This window comes from Prunus persica, chromosome G8 (assembly GCF_000346465.2).
Source record: "Prunus persica cultivar Lovell chromosome G8, Prunus_persica_NCBIv2, whole genome shotgun sequence".
Classification (NCBI taxonomy): domain Eukaryota; kingdom Viridiplantae; phylum Streptophyta; class Magnoliopsida; order Rosales; family Rosaceae; genus Prunus; species Prunus persica.
The window spans coordinates 14,073,706-14,091,098 of record NC_034016.1 but is presented as its reverse complement, the minus strand read 5'-3'; the positions used below and the strand labels follow the sequence as shown (position 1 = coordinate 14,091,098).

Below are 17,393 nucleotides of genomic sequence, written 5' to 3'. Positions count from 1 at the left end.
CGCCTGATCTGGGCCTTCCTTTGCTCAAACCAACATTGTAAAACTTATACAATTCAGGCGTGGTTGGATGGACGTTGTGCGTGACAATCATTTGGAAGTTGATGATCTGTGTCTTTTTGTGTTGATTTCCAGCAAAAGTACACCTTTATTTGATCTTGTCATTTTCCGCTCTGGAGAAGGTGCAAAGTGCACCAATGATGGGGAGCAAATAGTACCTACGAAGGAAGAAACTGATAATGAAGATGGAGATTCGAGTGATGATTCTAGTAACGATTCGAGTTATATTAGGTTGTTTTGTTAAAGGGTTTTATGTGTATGCTTTGCGATCTGTTAATAATGTGCTTATAGGTATGGGTTCATGGATTTTCTGTTTAATGGGTTCATGGATTACATTATCTGTTATGTTGAATTGGGAATGGATTTAATTTTGTCGTATCTTTTAATCACCCTATGTTATGTTGAATTGGGAATGGATTTATTGTTTTCATGCTTGGTTTCATGTATATGTTGGTTTCTTGCTTGGTTTCATATATATGTTGTGTTCTTAATGGGTTTTGTGTTCTTGAAAATAAACTGAGACACGACGAATTTTAAGGCTTACGACGACGATTACACGACGGTTTTTTTAAACTACCGTCGTTGTATTACTTATACACGATAGTTTTTTCATAAACCGTCGTTTGTATTACTTATAATAGACGACGTCTGTTGAAAATCCGTCGTCTATATATTCCAAATACGTCTGTTTTTGTTTAAAACCCGTCGTCTCTGTTGTGTATTACTTGCGATTAGATCATTGTATAATCTGCTATAGTGATGGTCATTGCCTGTATTTTCACTTTATTATAGATAATAGGTTATAGTGTCGGAGATGGATAAGTCATGGATGCACTCGGATAGAAGATCGAAGGCATATGAGTTGGGGTGGAAGCATTTTTGAACTTTGCTGTAGAAAATCTTCTAACTACAACACATATCCGTTGTCCATGTGTTAAATGTGTTAATTTGAAGTTGTTTGGGGTTGGAATTATAAGGGATCACTTATACTTTAATGGAATTGACCAAAGCTATAAGAATTGGACATTTCACGGAGAACCTTGGGAAGCAACTACTAATGCTAGCAGAAATGTTGAAGAAGATGATGGCCATAGTAGGTACAGTTTTGTGTCTGAAGAAATTGATATGGATGATAATGATTTTGGTGATTTTGGTTCGGATCCGTATGAGTTTGCCAATGTGATTGGGGATGGAGATCAACCAGTGTACCCTGGTTGTAGAAAGTACACGAAGTTATCGGCATTAGTGAAGTTGTATAATTTGAAGGCAAAACATGGGATGAGTGATGTCTGTTTTACAGAATTATTGATACTTCAAGGCGATTTGCTTCCAGAAGGAAATACAATACCAACCTCCATGTATGAGGCTAAAAAGACTTTGTGTGCATTGGGGCTGAGTTATGAGAAAATGCACGCATGCCCCAATGATTGCATCTTGTATAGGAAGGAGTATGAGGATTCAACTAATTGTCCTACTTGTGGTATCTCAAGGTGGAAGGAAGGCAAAGATTCAATCTTGAAAGAGGGTGTGCCAGCGAAGGTGGTGTGGTATTTTCCCCCAATTCCAAGGTTTAAAAGGATGTTTCAATCACATGAGACAGCTAAGAGTTTGACTTGGTGGCATGCTGCTAGAAAATCAATTGACGGTCAGATGTCTCATCCGGCGGATTCCCCGTCTTGGAAACTTCTTGATGATAAATGGCCTGAGTTTGGTAATGAGCCGAGAAACTTGAGATTGGCTCTTTCATCTGATGGATTCAATCCCCCACAGTTCTCTAAGTAGCAGATATAGTTGTTGGCCGGTTATCTTAGTTACATATAATCTCCCTCCATGGCTGTGCATGAAACGAAAGTTCATGATGTTAACCTTATTGATTTCCGGTCCTAAACAACCCGGAAATGATATAGACGTCTACTTGGAGCCTTTGATTGATGATTTAAAATCCTTGTGGGTTGGGATTAGAGGAGTGTATGATGCACATAATGGAGAATACTTTACACTCAGAGCTGCATTAATGTGGACAATTAATGATTTCCCCGCCTATGGAAACTTATCTGGTTGTGTTGTTAAAGGATATAAAGCTTGTCCAATATGCGGCGATGATACACCTAGTCACAGGTTGAAAAATGGCCACAAAATTTGTTACATTGGGCATAGAAAATGGTTACCAATCAATCATCCATATAGGAGGCAACGTGCAGCTTTTAATGGGAAACCTGAATATGGCATACCTCCCGAGCCATTAACCGGAGAAGAAGTGCTGCATATGGTTGAAAATGGTGACAGAGTTTGTTGGAAGAAGAAATCAATATTCTTTGATCTCGAGTATTGGAAATACCTTCCTGTGAGGCATGCCCTAGATGTTATGCACATTGAGAAGAATGTTTGCGATAGTATCATTGGTACATTGCTGGAGATCCCTGGAAAAAATAAAGATGGGATTGCTGCTCGATTAGATTTATTGAACATGGGGGTCAAAACTGATTTGCAACCCGAGTATGGAGAAAGACGTACTCGTTTGCCTCCTGGGCCTTGGAATTTGTCAAGAGCAGAGAAGAGAGAGGTTTGCAATTCTTTCTATGGTATGAAGGTCCCTGAAGGTTATTCTTCAAATATTAAAAATCTTGTATCTTTACAAGATTCAAGACTTCTTGGCCTTAAATCACATGATTGTCATACCTTAATGCAACAATTGCTCCCTGTGGCAATTCGTTCTGTTTTGGAGAAGCCTGCAAGGTATGCAATAACTCGTTTGTGCTTCTTCTTCAATGCTATATGTGCAAAGACTGTTGATGTTTCCAAGCTAGATAAGTTGGAAGAAGATGTAGTAGTTACTCTGTGTTTGCTTGAGAAGTACTTTCCCCCTTCATTCTTTGATATCATGGTTCATCTAGTAGTACATCTTGTCAGAGAAGTTCGTCTATGTGGGCCAGTATATTTTAGGTGGATGTATCCGTTTGAAAGATATATGAAAGTGCTGAAGGGGTATGTTCAGAATCGTACTCGTCCCGAAGGTTGCATTGCTGAGCGGTATATAGCTGAAGAAGCGGTAGAGTTTTGTACTCAGCATTTATCTGATGTTAGTACAGTTGGAGTGCCTTCAAGCCAAAAGATGGGACTTTCAAAGCCATTATCAGGTTGCACAGTGAGCGTAGTTGATCAGGACCTATTGAATCAAGCACATCTATATGTCTTGGAGAATACGGAGGAAGTCCTACCTTATATCGAGTACGTATGAGCTTTATTCTTTAAGTTTCCATTTTAAATTATTTCTTATGTTTATCTTCTATATTTGGGACCGTAATGCTTGAATTTTTCGTGTCATGTAGGCAACATATGATCCACATCAAGATTGCTTATCCAAAATTTAGAAAGAGAACAAAGTGGCTGCAGGATAAGCACAATAGCACTTTCATTCAATGGCTACGCTTCAAGGTATATGTTGTTGAATAACATATTTCTCTTTTAATTTTCTTCTTATTTATATGTTAGATTGAATTAAGATATGATTAATTTGCAGGTTCAAAGTGAACTTGAGGAAGACAATCACGGCGTATCAGAAAATTTAAGGTGGCTAGCAGCTGGTCCAAACATGTCAGTGCCATTATATAGGAGCTATCTTATTAAAGGTATTAAATTCAATATCAAGGCACAAGATGATGTGCGGACAACTCAAAATAGTGGAGTTTATTTACTTGCACATACCATGCAAGTTGCTAGTGCCAAGGATAAAAACCCAATTCTCTCAAATATGGGTTTCTATGGTGTCATTCAAGAAATTTGGGACCTTGACTACCAAAAGTTTACAATCCCAGTCTTTAGGTGTGATTGGATAGATAGTTCTGGTCTTGTAGTCGACGAACTTGGATTTACCCTTGTAGATTTGAGTAAAATTGGACATAGGAATGACCAATTTGTTTTGGCTTCTCAAGTCAAACAAATATTTTTTGTTGACGACCCGATGCATCATAGTTGGTCGGTAGTGTTATCAATGCCTAATAGAGAATATAATGATGTTATTGGTGATGAAGTCTTAGGTGATGTGATAATTGAGTGTGAGCCATTTACTAGAGGGATGCCAAATGTTGACACATTTGATGAACTGGTGGGTGAGTTAGGCGGTCAAAATATTCGAGATGGGTGTGAAGATATATGGATTGAATGATGCTTATGTAATTGGCAGTGTATGACATTAATTTTGTAATATATTGTAATGTGATTTCTTCACTTTCTACGTTCAAATAAAACACGACGTTATTGTGAACCAGTTATTCAGCATATTTACCGACGTCTTAAAGCAACGTAACAATGAAGAACCACGACGCTATTGTGAAGCAATTATTCAGGATATCACGTCGGGGAAGGATTAAGAACCGCCATGTAATTCAAAATAACACGACTCCAATCCCATAATACCGACGTCTAAAAAACGAGATATATAATCTGAACGTTAAAAAATACGACGTCATCATACATTTTCCACGTCGCAAGTTCTTTTATAAACGAAGAGGAACGAAATGAATTCCGACGGAAATTCATTATAACCGCCGTCTAATAACAATTAAACGACGTTATTTGTAATACGGCTCTCATCATAATCAACGCCGTCTATATGTTCTGTAATACGGCTCTCATTTATTTGGAACCGACGTTGTTTAGAAGTTCAACGTCGTCTATATTATTAAGTGCGTCGTGAGTAATGATGATAGATATAAATACAACGTCGACTATATAAATGCCACCGACGTTGTTTCGCATTTCAACGTCAACTGTATAAATACATACGTCGTAAATAATGACACTGACAACTATTTCCACGTCATCTTTTTTAGAAAAATCGAAGTGGAAAATTTATTTCACGACGGTTGTTTGTAAATAAGAGATGTAGTATATTTCAATAACGTCGTCTTCTCATGTATTTAAAGACGTCATATTTTTTCTTGTCGTGTAAATTATATTTAACAGCGTAGTATTTTAGTTTTCGTCGTTGTATGTATATCTTGCGGCCTTGTTCTTTTAACATGTGTCATATTTTTCCTTTTTAACGACGGTGATTTGTTTGAGTTGGTCGTCTATTCTCATCCTCGACTATTTTCTAGAACTTTAGCAGACTAAACACGTCTGTTTTTATTGTTTTCCGACGTTGGTTTATTTAACAACGTTGAATATTTATCGTCGTTGTTTGTTTCTGAAAATATGACGTATAAATTTTGTAATACGACTCTCATATATTTGTAACTGACGTTGTTTCGTTTTTCAACGTCTACTCTATAAATACATACGTCGTAAATAATGACACTGACAACTATTTCCACGTCATCTTTTATCGAAAAATCGAAGTGGAAAATTAATTTTACGACGGCTGTTTTTATATATGCGACGTAGTAGGTATCAATAACGTCGTCTTCTAATGTATTTAAAGACGTCAAATTTTTTATTGTCGTGAAAATGATATTTAACGGCGTGGTATTTTTATTTTCGTCATTGTATGTCTATCTTGCGGCCTTGTTATCTTAATATGTGTCATATTTTTCCTTTTTAACGACGGTTTTTTTAGAGAGTTGGTCGTCTATTCTCATCCTCGACTGCTTTTTTAGATCTTTTTGCAGTACAAAGACGTCGTTTTGTATTTGTTGATGACGTTGTATATTTTAACAACGACGGTGATTTAGCGTCGTGGTTTATGAGGGAAAAGATGACGGTGGATTCCACGACCATTGAAAAACCGAATACACGACGGTGATTTACCGTCGTCTTTTTGCTTTTTTGTAGTAGTGCGTGTTCTAACAGAAGGAACAGTAAGTGTGTGTGTGTGTACACTTGCATTTTTATTTGCTATTGAAATTTGTATGTTAACACTACTTTTTAAAAAATTATAATAATAGGGAACAAACAATATTAAAGGCATCATAGCAAAGTTTCCGACACCAGATGACATATGCTTGAGTGATGACAGCTTCTCAAAGATGAAAAACCTTCGACTTTTCATCAATGTGAATGCACGATTTTATGGCGATCACGTGGATTATCTATCTAATGAGTTGAGGTTTCTTCATTGGCCTGGTTGTCCTCTACAAACTTTACCATCTACTTTCAATCCAAGGAAACTTGTTGAACTTTATATGCCTTGTAGCCGCTTGTCACAACTTGGGGAGGGATTCAAGGTAATTTAAATTATTTTCATCCCTTCGTATTTTCAAAAGTTTATTAAGTTTCTGGAGTTATGGCTTAAACTTGTTTATGCCTTATCGTTTGATCCTTCTTTTTCTTTTCTATTTTTGTCTTATATAGCGTTTGCAAAATTTGACGTCCATGAATTTTAGGAGCTGTGAACTCCTAACAAAAACCCCAAATATCTCTGGAATTCCAAACTTACAGTCCTTGAATCTAGACTACTGCAGAAGTTTAGTTGAGGTTCATCCTTCTGTTGGATTTCATGATAAGCTTGTGGACTTGAGTCTTATGTGTTGCCATAACCTCACACTATTTCCAATAATCAAGTCAAAATCTCTAGAAGTTCTCAATCTTCAATTTTGCAGAAGACTGGAGACTTTCCCTGATATTGGGGGAAAGATGGATTCCTTACGTTACATGTTTCTACATGGTAGTGGCATCAAAGAATTGCCAGCGTCAATTGTATATCTCATCAATCTTGAGTTATTACACCTAAGCAGTTGTGAAAATCTTACGAATCTGCCACCCAGCATTTATGAGTTGGAACATTTAAACCGCATTTGTCTCCGAAGAAGTCGAAAGCTTGTTACATTTCCAAATAAAGTGAAGTCTGAAGATTATGTGTCTACATTGAGCGAACTTGATCTAACACTATGTGATTTCCTTGTAAGTATTCCCAAATGCATTACGAAATTTGTCAATATGCGGTATCTTTACTTGCATGGCTGCAAGAGGCTTAGAGATATTCCGGAACTTCCACCAAAAATAGTAAAGTTAGATGCAAGTGATTGCGTATCATTGGAAAGGTTTTCATCATTGTCCAACATTCTGAAGGGTAAAGAAGACTCACAAATGATTAAGTTGGTGGACTTGTGTAATTGCCACAGACTCTGCGGCAATCTGGCTTGTGACCTCAGAAAGAAGCAAAACATTTTAGCAAAGGAGCAGATCACTATCTTCTTTGATCACCTTCTGTCTTCGCAGAAACATGGATTTCAGGTTGTATTTCCAGCAAGTTTTGAAGCTCTCTCGACGTTGTTCAGCTGTCATAAGTATGTGAAGGAGCGTGATGAAGCATGTGAATTTTTGATTGAAATCCCTCCAAACTTCAAATGCCAGAACCAAGGATTGGCTCTATACGCTGCTGGTGAAAACCCGCAAAACAAAAGACCACGTTACAATGGTTTTGTAACAAAAATTTCCGTGAATCAACCAGGAGTGGAACCTTATTTTACTGCGTCCGATTTCAGAAAGAACGGGTCAGGTCATGGTATAGGGTCAGGTCATGTGTGGCTGTGCTATATTCGATTCAGCGAAATGTTTTACCGGGATGATCAGATTACCTGGCCGCGGTCGCCTTTTGCGTGTCGAGTTAATTTTCTGAATTTGACACTAGATTCGCTGTGTTTAAAAAGCTTCGGGGTCCACCTGGTAATGACACAGGATGATGAAGACTTGTCTATATTTACGGAAGATGGTGAGTCTGAATCCGATGACTTGGAAGATGCTAATGAGAGGTTTGATGGAGATAATTGTATTGATCTATGTGAAGATGAGCAAGACTCGGAACATGACTACTTCAGCTGTGAAGATAATGAAGATGGCTACTTTTACTGATGATGAAGAGGTGAATGGGTATTTCGGAGAAAGAGAATTGCAATGTTGGAATAAGACACAAGGAAAACTAAGATGCAATGGAATATTATTATGAATAGTAATATGCTAAGTCGCCCACAAGATTAATCTAAAGAAGAGAGTTCCGTGCGCCCACCCACGGGGAAGCTTTTCACTCACTCAACAAAACTCATACCCCACTTTCTAGTCTCTCTCTCTCTCTCTCTCTCTCTCTTCCCAAGGAATATTCCTGTGTGCGAGCCTATAACCAGCGGCTGTCTGTGACACACTGGTTTTTCATCCAATCCAAACCACATGAAGGGCAAGGCCCTCTTTCTCTTTCTCTCTCTCTCTCTTCTATATAACCCAACAACCATAATAGCCAGCCCTCCTCATCATCCTTGATCAAACTCAACAGTCAAGACCAAGCCAGAATTTCAAGTTTTCAAGTTCAAGCATGTCTGCAGTGGTGGAGGTTTGGATGAGCGAGTTGGCAAAGCTGAAAGACAAGGTGGGGGCTAAGAAGCGAATGGTGTTTTCATCGAAGGCCAAACAAGGAGAAGGTGATGATGAGGTTAAAGAACAAGTAGTGTTCAAAGAAGCAAGAATAGAGAGCAGCAGAATGGCTCAGATTCAGAGGGACTTGGATTCCTCTACGCTTTCAGATGCCAAAGTTCGTTTGCTTATGGACCGTTTTGTGCCTTGGTGACACCTTGTACACATGTTTTATTTGTTGAAGGACCTTTGCTCGCTTCTCTGGCCATGAAAAATGAGTCATTAGTTTTTTCGGTAATTATATATAACTAGGTTGTTTTGATGAAAAAATCATTAGTGATCCATTGGATTGCCTCCATGTAATTAAGTTTTAGTGGATACATAAACTTATTACTAGTGTATTTGTTTTTTGTTTTCCCATTTTAATTATATTTTCGCAAGCTATTAGCGGATGAATGGTTCGTACATTTGGGATTATTGTTTTTCCAAAAGTTTAAATTATTGCCTCTAAGCTTTCCCTTAACAGGACAACCCATTAAACCATATATTATTTTTTAACAAACAAACAAAAACAAAATACACTAGTTTTTATTTATTTATAACTAGCATCTCCGCACGAGCTTTTGCGCTTGTGAGAGGCTTTTTGAAGAAAAAAAAATTATTTTAGAATTAAAAAGATGATGAGTAGTTGTGTCTCATAAAAATAAGATTCATTATCTGATTTTTCTTTTCATTTTAATTTTTTTAATATAAAAAAGTATGAATTTACCATATTATTCTTATTTAATTAATAATTTCAATTCTTAATGTTTGCATTAACCAAGGATATTTTTTGGTATTTTGAATGTTTCACATTTCTTATTGAGAAAGACGATAATATATTAAACTCACGTATGAATACTTTTCTATCTAATAGTTAGCATGACGCGTTGTGAATTAACTAACTCGCCAATAACAAAATTTTGTCTTGTAACAATTATGGAGGTTATTTTTTACAATCCTGATCTATTTTAGTTATCTTTCATCATCAATCGACCTTTTGTTTTTGTTTTTTTTCTCCACACCCCCAACTACTTGGTAAACACCCATGTTGCAATGACAGTGTATTGATGCTTCTTTTGTCTTTTTCTTTTTGTGGTTTGTCGGTGTTTCCTTTTGACAATTTTCTTATTCCCTTTGACTTCACATCCACTATGAAGATGGCAGGAAACTACTTCACATCCACTATGTGCGTGTATCTAGTGGGGATTAAAATGATGGCATTTCTCTTGTCTTTTTTAATCAACTTTTGTTTAAAATTTACCTAAATTTTGTGAATTAGTCATTTTGTCGATAAAGGAATCAACATTATTTTTCAAAAAATTTAGTGCAGAATTGTTTCAAGACACAAAGGGTTTGCATTCAAATTTTTATGTAATTGCAAGGTGTTTAACGACTGATGTACTAGTTGTTGTAAAACAATCAGTATAAAACCAAAATAACAAAATAATAAAAACCAACGAATATATTTTATATAAATATAATTGAATCAATACAACAGTAATATAAATTGCAGCAAATAGTTACATCACTGAAAGGCTAATTAGCCAACCAATAGCTACATTATTTCTCCCAGGGTTGCAGAATCTGTTATTGTAACTGTTAAAATATGATGGACATTTGGTAGAAATTTCTAGAGTAATTTAGGATCCGAAAATGCTATAATAGCTATCAAATATTGAAGATAATAGTATCAAATATCTATAATAGCTACCAAGCAGTGTACTTCTCTCCTTTCTAATAAAATCACTCTGTTACGAAAACCAATCTCTTCTATTGTTATCCTAGTGTCCATTCCATCACACGCTTTCCCTAACATCATAGCTTGGTCACGTGTTTTCTAATTTTTTTTCTTTTAATTTTAATTTATTTTTAATATGAAAAAGTGTGAATTTACCATATTATCCTCATTTAATTAATAATTTCAATTCTTAATGTTTGCATTAATCAATGACATTTATGGTATTTTGAATGTTTCACCATTCTCTGCTTTTTGCTTTATATATATAGATTCACGACATAATTGACACTAGTATTGAGTCGAGCACTTCTTTAAAATATATATAGAAAAATCCCATTTTATTTAAATGTTGTTTGTGCTTCAAATTGGCAGCCGTGAAACTGAATTTATTCAGAACATTGTCAACGAGATTTCCTTACAAGTATTAAATGATATCCATATCAATGTGGCAAAATACCAAGTTGGAATAGAGGCTAGTGTACGAGATCTTCATAAAGTTTTAGATGTTTACGGAAATGACGTTTGCATGGTAGGAATATGGGGGACTGGTGGAATAGGAAAGACAACTGTTGCTAAAGCTGTTTATAACTCACTGGCCCAAGTGTTTGAAAGGAGTTGTTTTCTGGAAAATGTAAGAGAAAGATCAATACCATATGGAGGCCTAGTCGACCTACAAAATCTTCTTCTTTATGAGATTCCAAGGGGAAAGGAAATAAAGGTTACCAGTGCCGATAAAGGAATCAGTGTGATAAAGGAAAGGTTGAGTGGTAAAAAGGTCCTTGTAATTGTAGATGATGTGGATCATTTGGACCAATTAAACAACTTAGTTGGAGGTTGTGATTGGTTTGGTTTGGGCAGTAGAATTATCATAACGACAAGAGATAAGCATTTGCTAACTTCTCATTGAGTTAGTATAATCTACGAGGCAAAGAAATTAAATTATCATGAATCTCTTGATCTCTTCTTTAGTTGGAATGGTTTTACAAGAAATAGAAATTTGGATGATGATTATGTGGAACTTGCAGAATGTGTGCTGAAGCATGCTCAAGGTCTTCCTTTAGCTCTCAAGGTTTTAGGTTCTCATCTATGTGGTAGAAGTATAGATGAGTGGCATGATGCATTGGATGGGAATCTGCACTCGGACATTAAAAAAACTCTCAAAATAAGCTATGATGCATTGGAATATTCAGTGCAAGAAGTTTTCCTTGACATAGCATGTTTCTTTAACGGTAGAAAGGTGAACCATATGATACCGATCCTGGAAGGTTGTGACCTCAAGCCTAAGTATGCTATTAAAGTACTCGTAGACAAGGCCCTCATAAATATTGAACAAGGCACAATTGGGATGCATGACTTGCTTGAAGAATTGGGTAGAAGAATAGTTTATCAAGAGTCGCCAAATGAGCCTAGTGAACGTAGCAGATTGTGATTTCACGAGAATGTTTATCGTGTTCTAACAGAAGGAACAGTAAGTCTCTGTGTGTGTGTACACTTGCATTTTTATTTGCTATAAAGCTTTGTATGTTAAAACAACTTCTTTTTTTTTTTAATAATAGGAAACAAACAATATTAAAGGCATCATAGCAAAGTTTCCGACACCAGATGACATATGCTTGAGTGATGACAGCTTCTCAAAGATGAAAAACCTTCAACTTTTCACCAATGTGAAAGCTCAATTTTATGAATTAATTGACTCGCCAATAACAAAATTTTGTCTTCTAACAATTATGGAGGTTAATTTTGAAAATCCTGATCTATTTCAGTCAACTTCATCAACAATCGACCTTTTGTCTTCTTTTTTTTCCACACCCCAACTACTTGGTAAACACCAATGTTGCAACGAAAGTGTATTGATGCTTCTTTTTTCTTTTTCATTTTGTGGTTTGTCGGTGTTTCCTTTTGACCATTTTCTTATTTCCTTTGACTTCACATCCACTATGAAGATGACAGGAAAATACTTCGCATCTGTAATGTATATTGATGCTTATTATGAGTGAAATTATGGCTTTTGTTATAAATAGTTAGTCTCATTAATTTTACAATAAATAAGGAACGTGTAAAACCAAACCCTAAGCTCTAAGAGCCTACAAAGGGGGGTGAAGTAGGCTACCGGTCAAAGACCTACCAATTTTAAAAAGTTCTGTTAAGTCGTACACATACACATACAAACAATTATGTGATTAATAAGGGAAGACAATTAACAGCTGAAAGTAAACGACACACAGGAGTTGTTGACCCAGAAAACCCAAGTAGGTGAAAAACTGGGAGCACCAAATCAGGAGAGATCCAATCCACTCATTAAGAAATACAAGAAAAATGAAAGAAGACTTAGCTCAATCTATCACCTATAGGCAGCTTCAATCAACCTTTCAACAAGCACCTTTTCTTTATCTCGTAGCAGCAAATCCTCTCAAGAGCACCAAGCTCTAGTTGTATGTAATTTTGATGTATGAGGTGAGTCATGATTTCAAGATTCATCTATCTCAATCACAGAGAATAATTGAGCTAGACAAATGAAACCTAAGTGTCGTGAAGAATAAACTAGAAGTAAAGTACTTGAAGCATGTAGTTTAATTCAACATAACAACAACAAAGAAAAGGTTTGCAGCCGCAATCTTGTAAATGTATACACGGAGAAGGTTATATGTATACTATCAATCGTATACTCTCAAGTAACATATACTAGCTGAAACATTAAAGAAGATTGAAGTGAAGAAAAAACAGCCAGCCATTAAAGCTTTAAAGTCATCTTGGGGAAGCATTTATGTGAATGCAATCATTCTCATAACCCTCAGGATATGAACTTTGGCTGAAGGCAAACTCTTTTCAGAGTTTTATTCCCTCTCGGTTTTCATGTCCAGAGTATATCTAGAAAGAAGGCATAAGTCATCTATTAAAAATGCATGAGTCAAAAAGTTGTTTTTGCAACTCTGTCTAGAAGAATATATATATAGAGCTTTTGAAAATCACACTGTTTTTTCAAGCTCCAGACTTTTAGCATGGGAGCGGCTCAAGACACCACCACCAAAGATAGAATTATTCCTTTTGTAGACAGAGTTTTAAGAAAGTCTGTCAAAGCTGAAATAAAGAGAAATGTTGCAGCAAACACGTAAGAATGAATGTTGGATTAATACACGTGAACATGTATTAATCCAGTGAGAATGCATGTGAGATTTACCTTTGGCAGCAACGTGAGGACTCGAATTTATCTTCAATCTATTTCAGACACAACCTCTAGTCTATAACAAGAATTAATACAATGGTTTTGTGAAATACAAGAGAAGAGCCAAACAACAAACATGTCAAAATACAATCCTTACAGAAAGTTTTTTGGTAAGAAGTAAGGTACTAAATATCGATGGTTTCAAAAATATTTGTGGTCTAAAAATTTGGAAATATATATACGTGAAAAATTTTCGATATTGATAAAAACTAGATTTTTTTTTTAAAAATAATGGAAATGATAAGAAAAACATGAAAATTTGTAATGAATTTTTTTATATAGTACAAGTGATTGGGGGGGTGGTTTACACAAATATTCATTAGGTGCCTGAGTGTCTCGAACTTTTGCCTACATGAGTGGAGGTGGAAGAGCTTAGTCAACTGAGTTATACCCCATTGACGTAATGAAACTTTTAAAAGATGTTCAAGTAGTCAATTATTTTGACACAAAAGAATTGAATGAAATGTGTTGCATAGTGAGTTTGAGTGATTTAAGGTGATTATATTACAAGTTAACAAACAATGTGAATTATAATAAGATTACCGAATTCAATTCAAGTCGTATTGAGACTATCAAATTTAGCTTATCATCCTAAATCTGATAAACACCAAATTTTGGATCCTATTGATTTTATATCCGAATGAATATCCTAAGCGCGTCTTATGTGCATGTATCTAGTGGGGATTAAAATATGATGGCATTTCTCTGGTTTTTTTAATCAATTTTTGTTTAAAATTTACCTAAATTCTGTGAATTAGGCCATTTTGTTGATAAAGGCATCGATATTATTTTTCAAAAATTTTAGTGCAGAATTGTTTTTAGTCACAAAGGATTTGCATTTGTTGAGGCCTAGAAATTCAAGGAGCTAGGCCCAGATCAATTTCTGGCCTAACACAGAGAGATTGAATGCAAAAGGAGCCCGATCGGAACAAAAGAGAATTTGAAGGACGCATCAATGCAAGCCACAATTCACGTGTCATACCAAGCAAGCATGCACAAAAGGGGTCAAGAGCATACCGGCTCCACAAAATCATGCTCATCTACCCATCCAGTGTTACTTGGCCCAATTATAGCCTATCACGGCATGATAAAAACTCAAATGCAAGCATGTTAAATAAATGCCGTGCAAAGGACCACTATTCTAATACCAAGCTGTGCCACAAGCTTAAGTGAGTCCAAGCCACAAAATTACCCGGGGCTTGCTGAGAATGTTGTGGTATGGAAGGAAACAAGCAATCACAGGGCCCATTGAGGGTTCGAGGAATGAAAGTTTTAAGCTACTTGGGAGTATTAAAACTCAGGCCCATTCTTCAGGCCCAAATACATGGGTTAGCATGAAAGAAGGAGAAAAGAATGGTCCAATGCCTTAGGAGGACATCTAGTAACCTATTATGACACTTAGATAAACCTACATCAGTAAAAATGCCTAAGATAAGTAAGCTATTTCCGGCAGCTTGATGAAAACCCATTAGATGCTGGAGATAATACGTTAATAACCCAACACTGTACACACAAGCCCAGCCCAACGCCTTATAAAAATCTGACATCGTGCTCCATCTTTGTCAAAGCTTCAAGACAGTCAATGGGAAGCCATAGCAGGAACCAAAGGAAATCCATGTATGTAAGGAAAGTACCCACCGGGCAAAAGACTATACCTGTTTTCTTTTCCTCTGTTAGCTCCGTTTTGAAAACCAAGAAGGAAAGCAAGTGCGCCTCACCTTCATGAGGAGGTCCAGCTGCGTCAAACCCTTGGAACCACAAAGGGCTCATTACCCAGCAAAATCATCATCCAGAGCCTGACCAAGCTTTGTCAAGCAACTGAGAATTTACTCAAGCCACCCAATCTTCTTCTCTCGCTGTTTTCTTCTTTCCCTAAGATAGGAATCCTCCTAATTTTCTTCTGCCCCATTTTGATCTTTGTATTATGCAAGAAACTCATGCTTTCTCTTTCTTAAATTGCTAAACTTGTGAAAGCTTAGCTCCCATGCCATAAACTCCTCATGCCAAGCCATTTATTAATTTGGTTGTATTTATTTTGGTTATTAGTGAAAAGGACCTGAAAGTAGTTTTCTAAAGGACCTGAATTATGTGATTTATCATTGAATTTGAAAAAATAAACGACAATCATTAATAAAGATAAACAATAATTATAAATAAAAAGAAGAAAATATAACGAAAAGAGAAAGCAAAACAAAAAGATAATTATAAAATATAGCTGTTGGAATTATAAATAATCATATAAAATTAAAACTGTCCCTCGGGTCTAGATTGGGAGAAATTATAGAGTAGTACCGTATCACCACGTCAGCTGGTGATATTCCCACTCAAAATATGACATGTGTCTTTATTTTTTAACAACTCAAACTTTATTTTACAACTGGACATTAACCTAATTTTTACCCTTTAAAATAAAATTAAGAAAATAAACAATGGAAAAAAAAAGAGCATAGCCACAGCCTACCCCCAACATGCCTACCTCGCACCGCCGCTCTGGTCGCCGCCCCGTCCCTCTCTTTTATTTATTTCTCTCTCTCTCTCTCTCTCTGTTGCCGTTCTTCAACTTTCTCAACCTTTTGGTGACTACCCCAAGATCCATATATATTTTTTCATTGATGAAGGTCTCACTAGCAGATGTGAAGAAGGTTGGGATGGGAGGTGGGTCTATAACAAACAGGCTACAAATCGACCAGCATGAAATTGATATGGAAAGGGTTGATTGTGTTGGGTATTATATTGGATCTAATAAACTCCATCATATATTAACATTCATTGACAATGATGATGAAGTTTCCTTGTTGCAAAAATTTATTAGGCTGTGGGGATTTGGCTCTCTTACTAATGACTGTTGATGGCAGTCGGAAGACGACGACAGAGGGGTGGCGTGGGGGTAAGGGTTGGGTTGCTGGGATATTCTCTCTTTTTTTTTTTAAGTTTTTTATTTTTCTAATTTATTTCAGCGGATAAAAATAAAGTCCAGCTGTAATGAAGAATAATTAATTTTAAAAAATTACACATGGCATATTTTGAGTGGAAGTATCACCAGCTGACGTGGTGATACGGTACTACTCTATAATTTCTCCTAGATTGGAGAGACCCAGCAGAGGTAGGGGCTCTTGGGGCCCACATAGACGAAGACTTTTCACTCACATGATTCTTCTGCCCACTGACATTGCCAACCAGAGACTCTTGGACAATAAATCACTATAATTTCCAACCCTTTCAGCCTGTTCAATTTTCAACAATATGGATCTAGACACCACTCAATTATTAGGAGCTCCTTCCCCTTCTTCTTCTTCTTCTTTCACCAATTCATGGACCCACGATGTGTTTCTCAGTTTTAGAGGTGAGGACACACGCCCACGGAGAAGCTTTTCATTCACTCCACAAAACTCATACCCCACTTCTGCTCTCTCTCTCTCTCTCTCTCTCCAACGAATATTCCTAAAACTAAATCCTGTGTGCGAACCTATATCCAACGGCTGTGACACACTTATTTTTCATCCAATCCAAACCACATGAAGGGCAAGGCCCTCTTTCTTTCTCTCTCTCTCTCTGTCTTCTATATAACCCAACAAGCATAATAGCCAGCTCTCCTCATCATCCTTGATCAAACTCAAGAGTCAAGACCAAGCAATAATTTCAAGTTTTCAAGTAGTTCAATTATGTCTGCAGTGGTGGAGGTTTGGATGAGCGAGTTTGCAAAGCTGAAAGACAAGGTAGGAGCTAAGAAGCGAATGGTGTTTTCATCAAAGGGCAAACAAGGAGAGGGTGATGATGAGGTTGAAGAAGAACAAGTGTTGAAAGAAGCAAGAAAAGAGAGCAGCAGAATGGCTCAGATTCAGAGGGACTTGGATTCCTCTACGCTTTCAGAGGCCACAGTCTGTTTGCTTATGGACCGTTTTGTGCCTTGGTGAACACCTTGTAAACATGTTTAAAATATTAGTCTAATCTTGCATATATATAACTGTACTATTAATTTGATGTGTATTTGTTTTTTGTTTTTCCATTTTAATCAATTTTTGCAAGCTATTAGCGGATGAATTAATGGTT

The 17,393-nt window shown here is 36.5% G+C and overlaps 3 protein-coding genes across 3 annotated transcripts; all 3 read left to right on the top strand.

Moving 5' to 3' along the window:
* LOC18768121 (disease resistance-like protein CSA1) lies at positions 5,841 to 7,848 on the top strand. Its single transcript, XM_020571038.1, has 3 exons — positions 5,841 to 5,855; positions 5,943 to 6,221; positions 6,349 to 7,848. The coding sequence occupies exons 2-3, from the start codon at positions 6,024 to 6,026 to the stop codon at positions 7,846 to 7,848; spliced, it is 1,698 nt and encodes a 565-aa protein (XP_020426627.1). The 5' UTR covers positions 5,841 to 5,855; positions 5,943 to 6,023.
* On the top strand, positions 8,303 to 11,549 carry LOC18768947 (TMV resistance protein N). Its single transcript, XM_007201047.2, has 3 exons — positions 8,303 to 8,550; positions 10,493 to 10,963; positions 11,090 to 11,549. Exons 1-3 carry the CDS (start codon positions 8,303 to 8,305, stop codon positions 11,547 to 11,549), a joined length of 1,179 nt encoding a protein of 392 aa, XP_007201109.2.
* LOC18768997 lies at positions 16,891 to 17,358 on the top strand. Its single transcript, XM_007199021.2, has one exon. It carries the CDS (start codon positions 17,006 to 17,008, stop codon positions 17,255 to 17,257), a length of 252 nt encoding a protein of 83 aa, XP_007199083.2. The 5' UTR covers positions 16,891 to 17,005; the 3' UTR covers positions 17,258 to 17,358.

What these genes read in the sequence shown, in the direction of transcription:
- LOC18768947 (XM_007201047.2), top strand. Translation starts at nt 8,303, where the DNA reads ATGTCTGCAGTGGTGGAGGTTTGGATGAGCGAGTTGGCAAAGCTGAAA. An exon ending in ATGGACCGTTTTGTGCCTTG is followed by an intron (nt 8,551 to 10,492) that starts GTGACACCTTGT and finishes TCAAATTGGCAG; the next exon opens with CCGTGAAACTGAATTTATTC. An exon ending in TTAGTTGGAGGTTGTGATTG is followed by an intron (nt 10,964 to 11,089) that starts GTTTGGTTTGGG and finishes TCTCTTCTTTAG; the next exon opens with TTGGAATGGTTTTACAAGAA.
- LOC18768121 (XM_020571038.1), top strand. Translation starts at nt 6,024, where the DNA reads ATGAAAAACCTTCGACTTTTCATCAATGTGAATGCACGATTTTATGGC. An exon ending in AACTTGGGGAGGGATTCAAG is followed by an intron (nt 6,222 to 6,348) that starts GTAATTTAAATT and finishes TGTCTTATATAG; the next exon opens with CGTTTGCAAAATTTGACGTC.
- LOC18768997 (XM_007199021.2), top strand. Translation starts at nt 17,006, where the DNA reads ATGTCTGCAGTGGTGGAGGTTTGGATGAGCGAGTTTGCAAAGCTGAAA.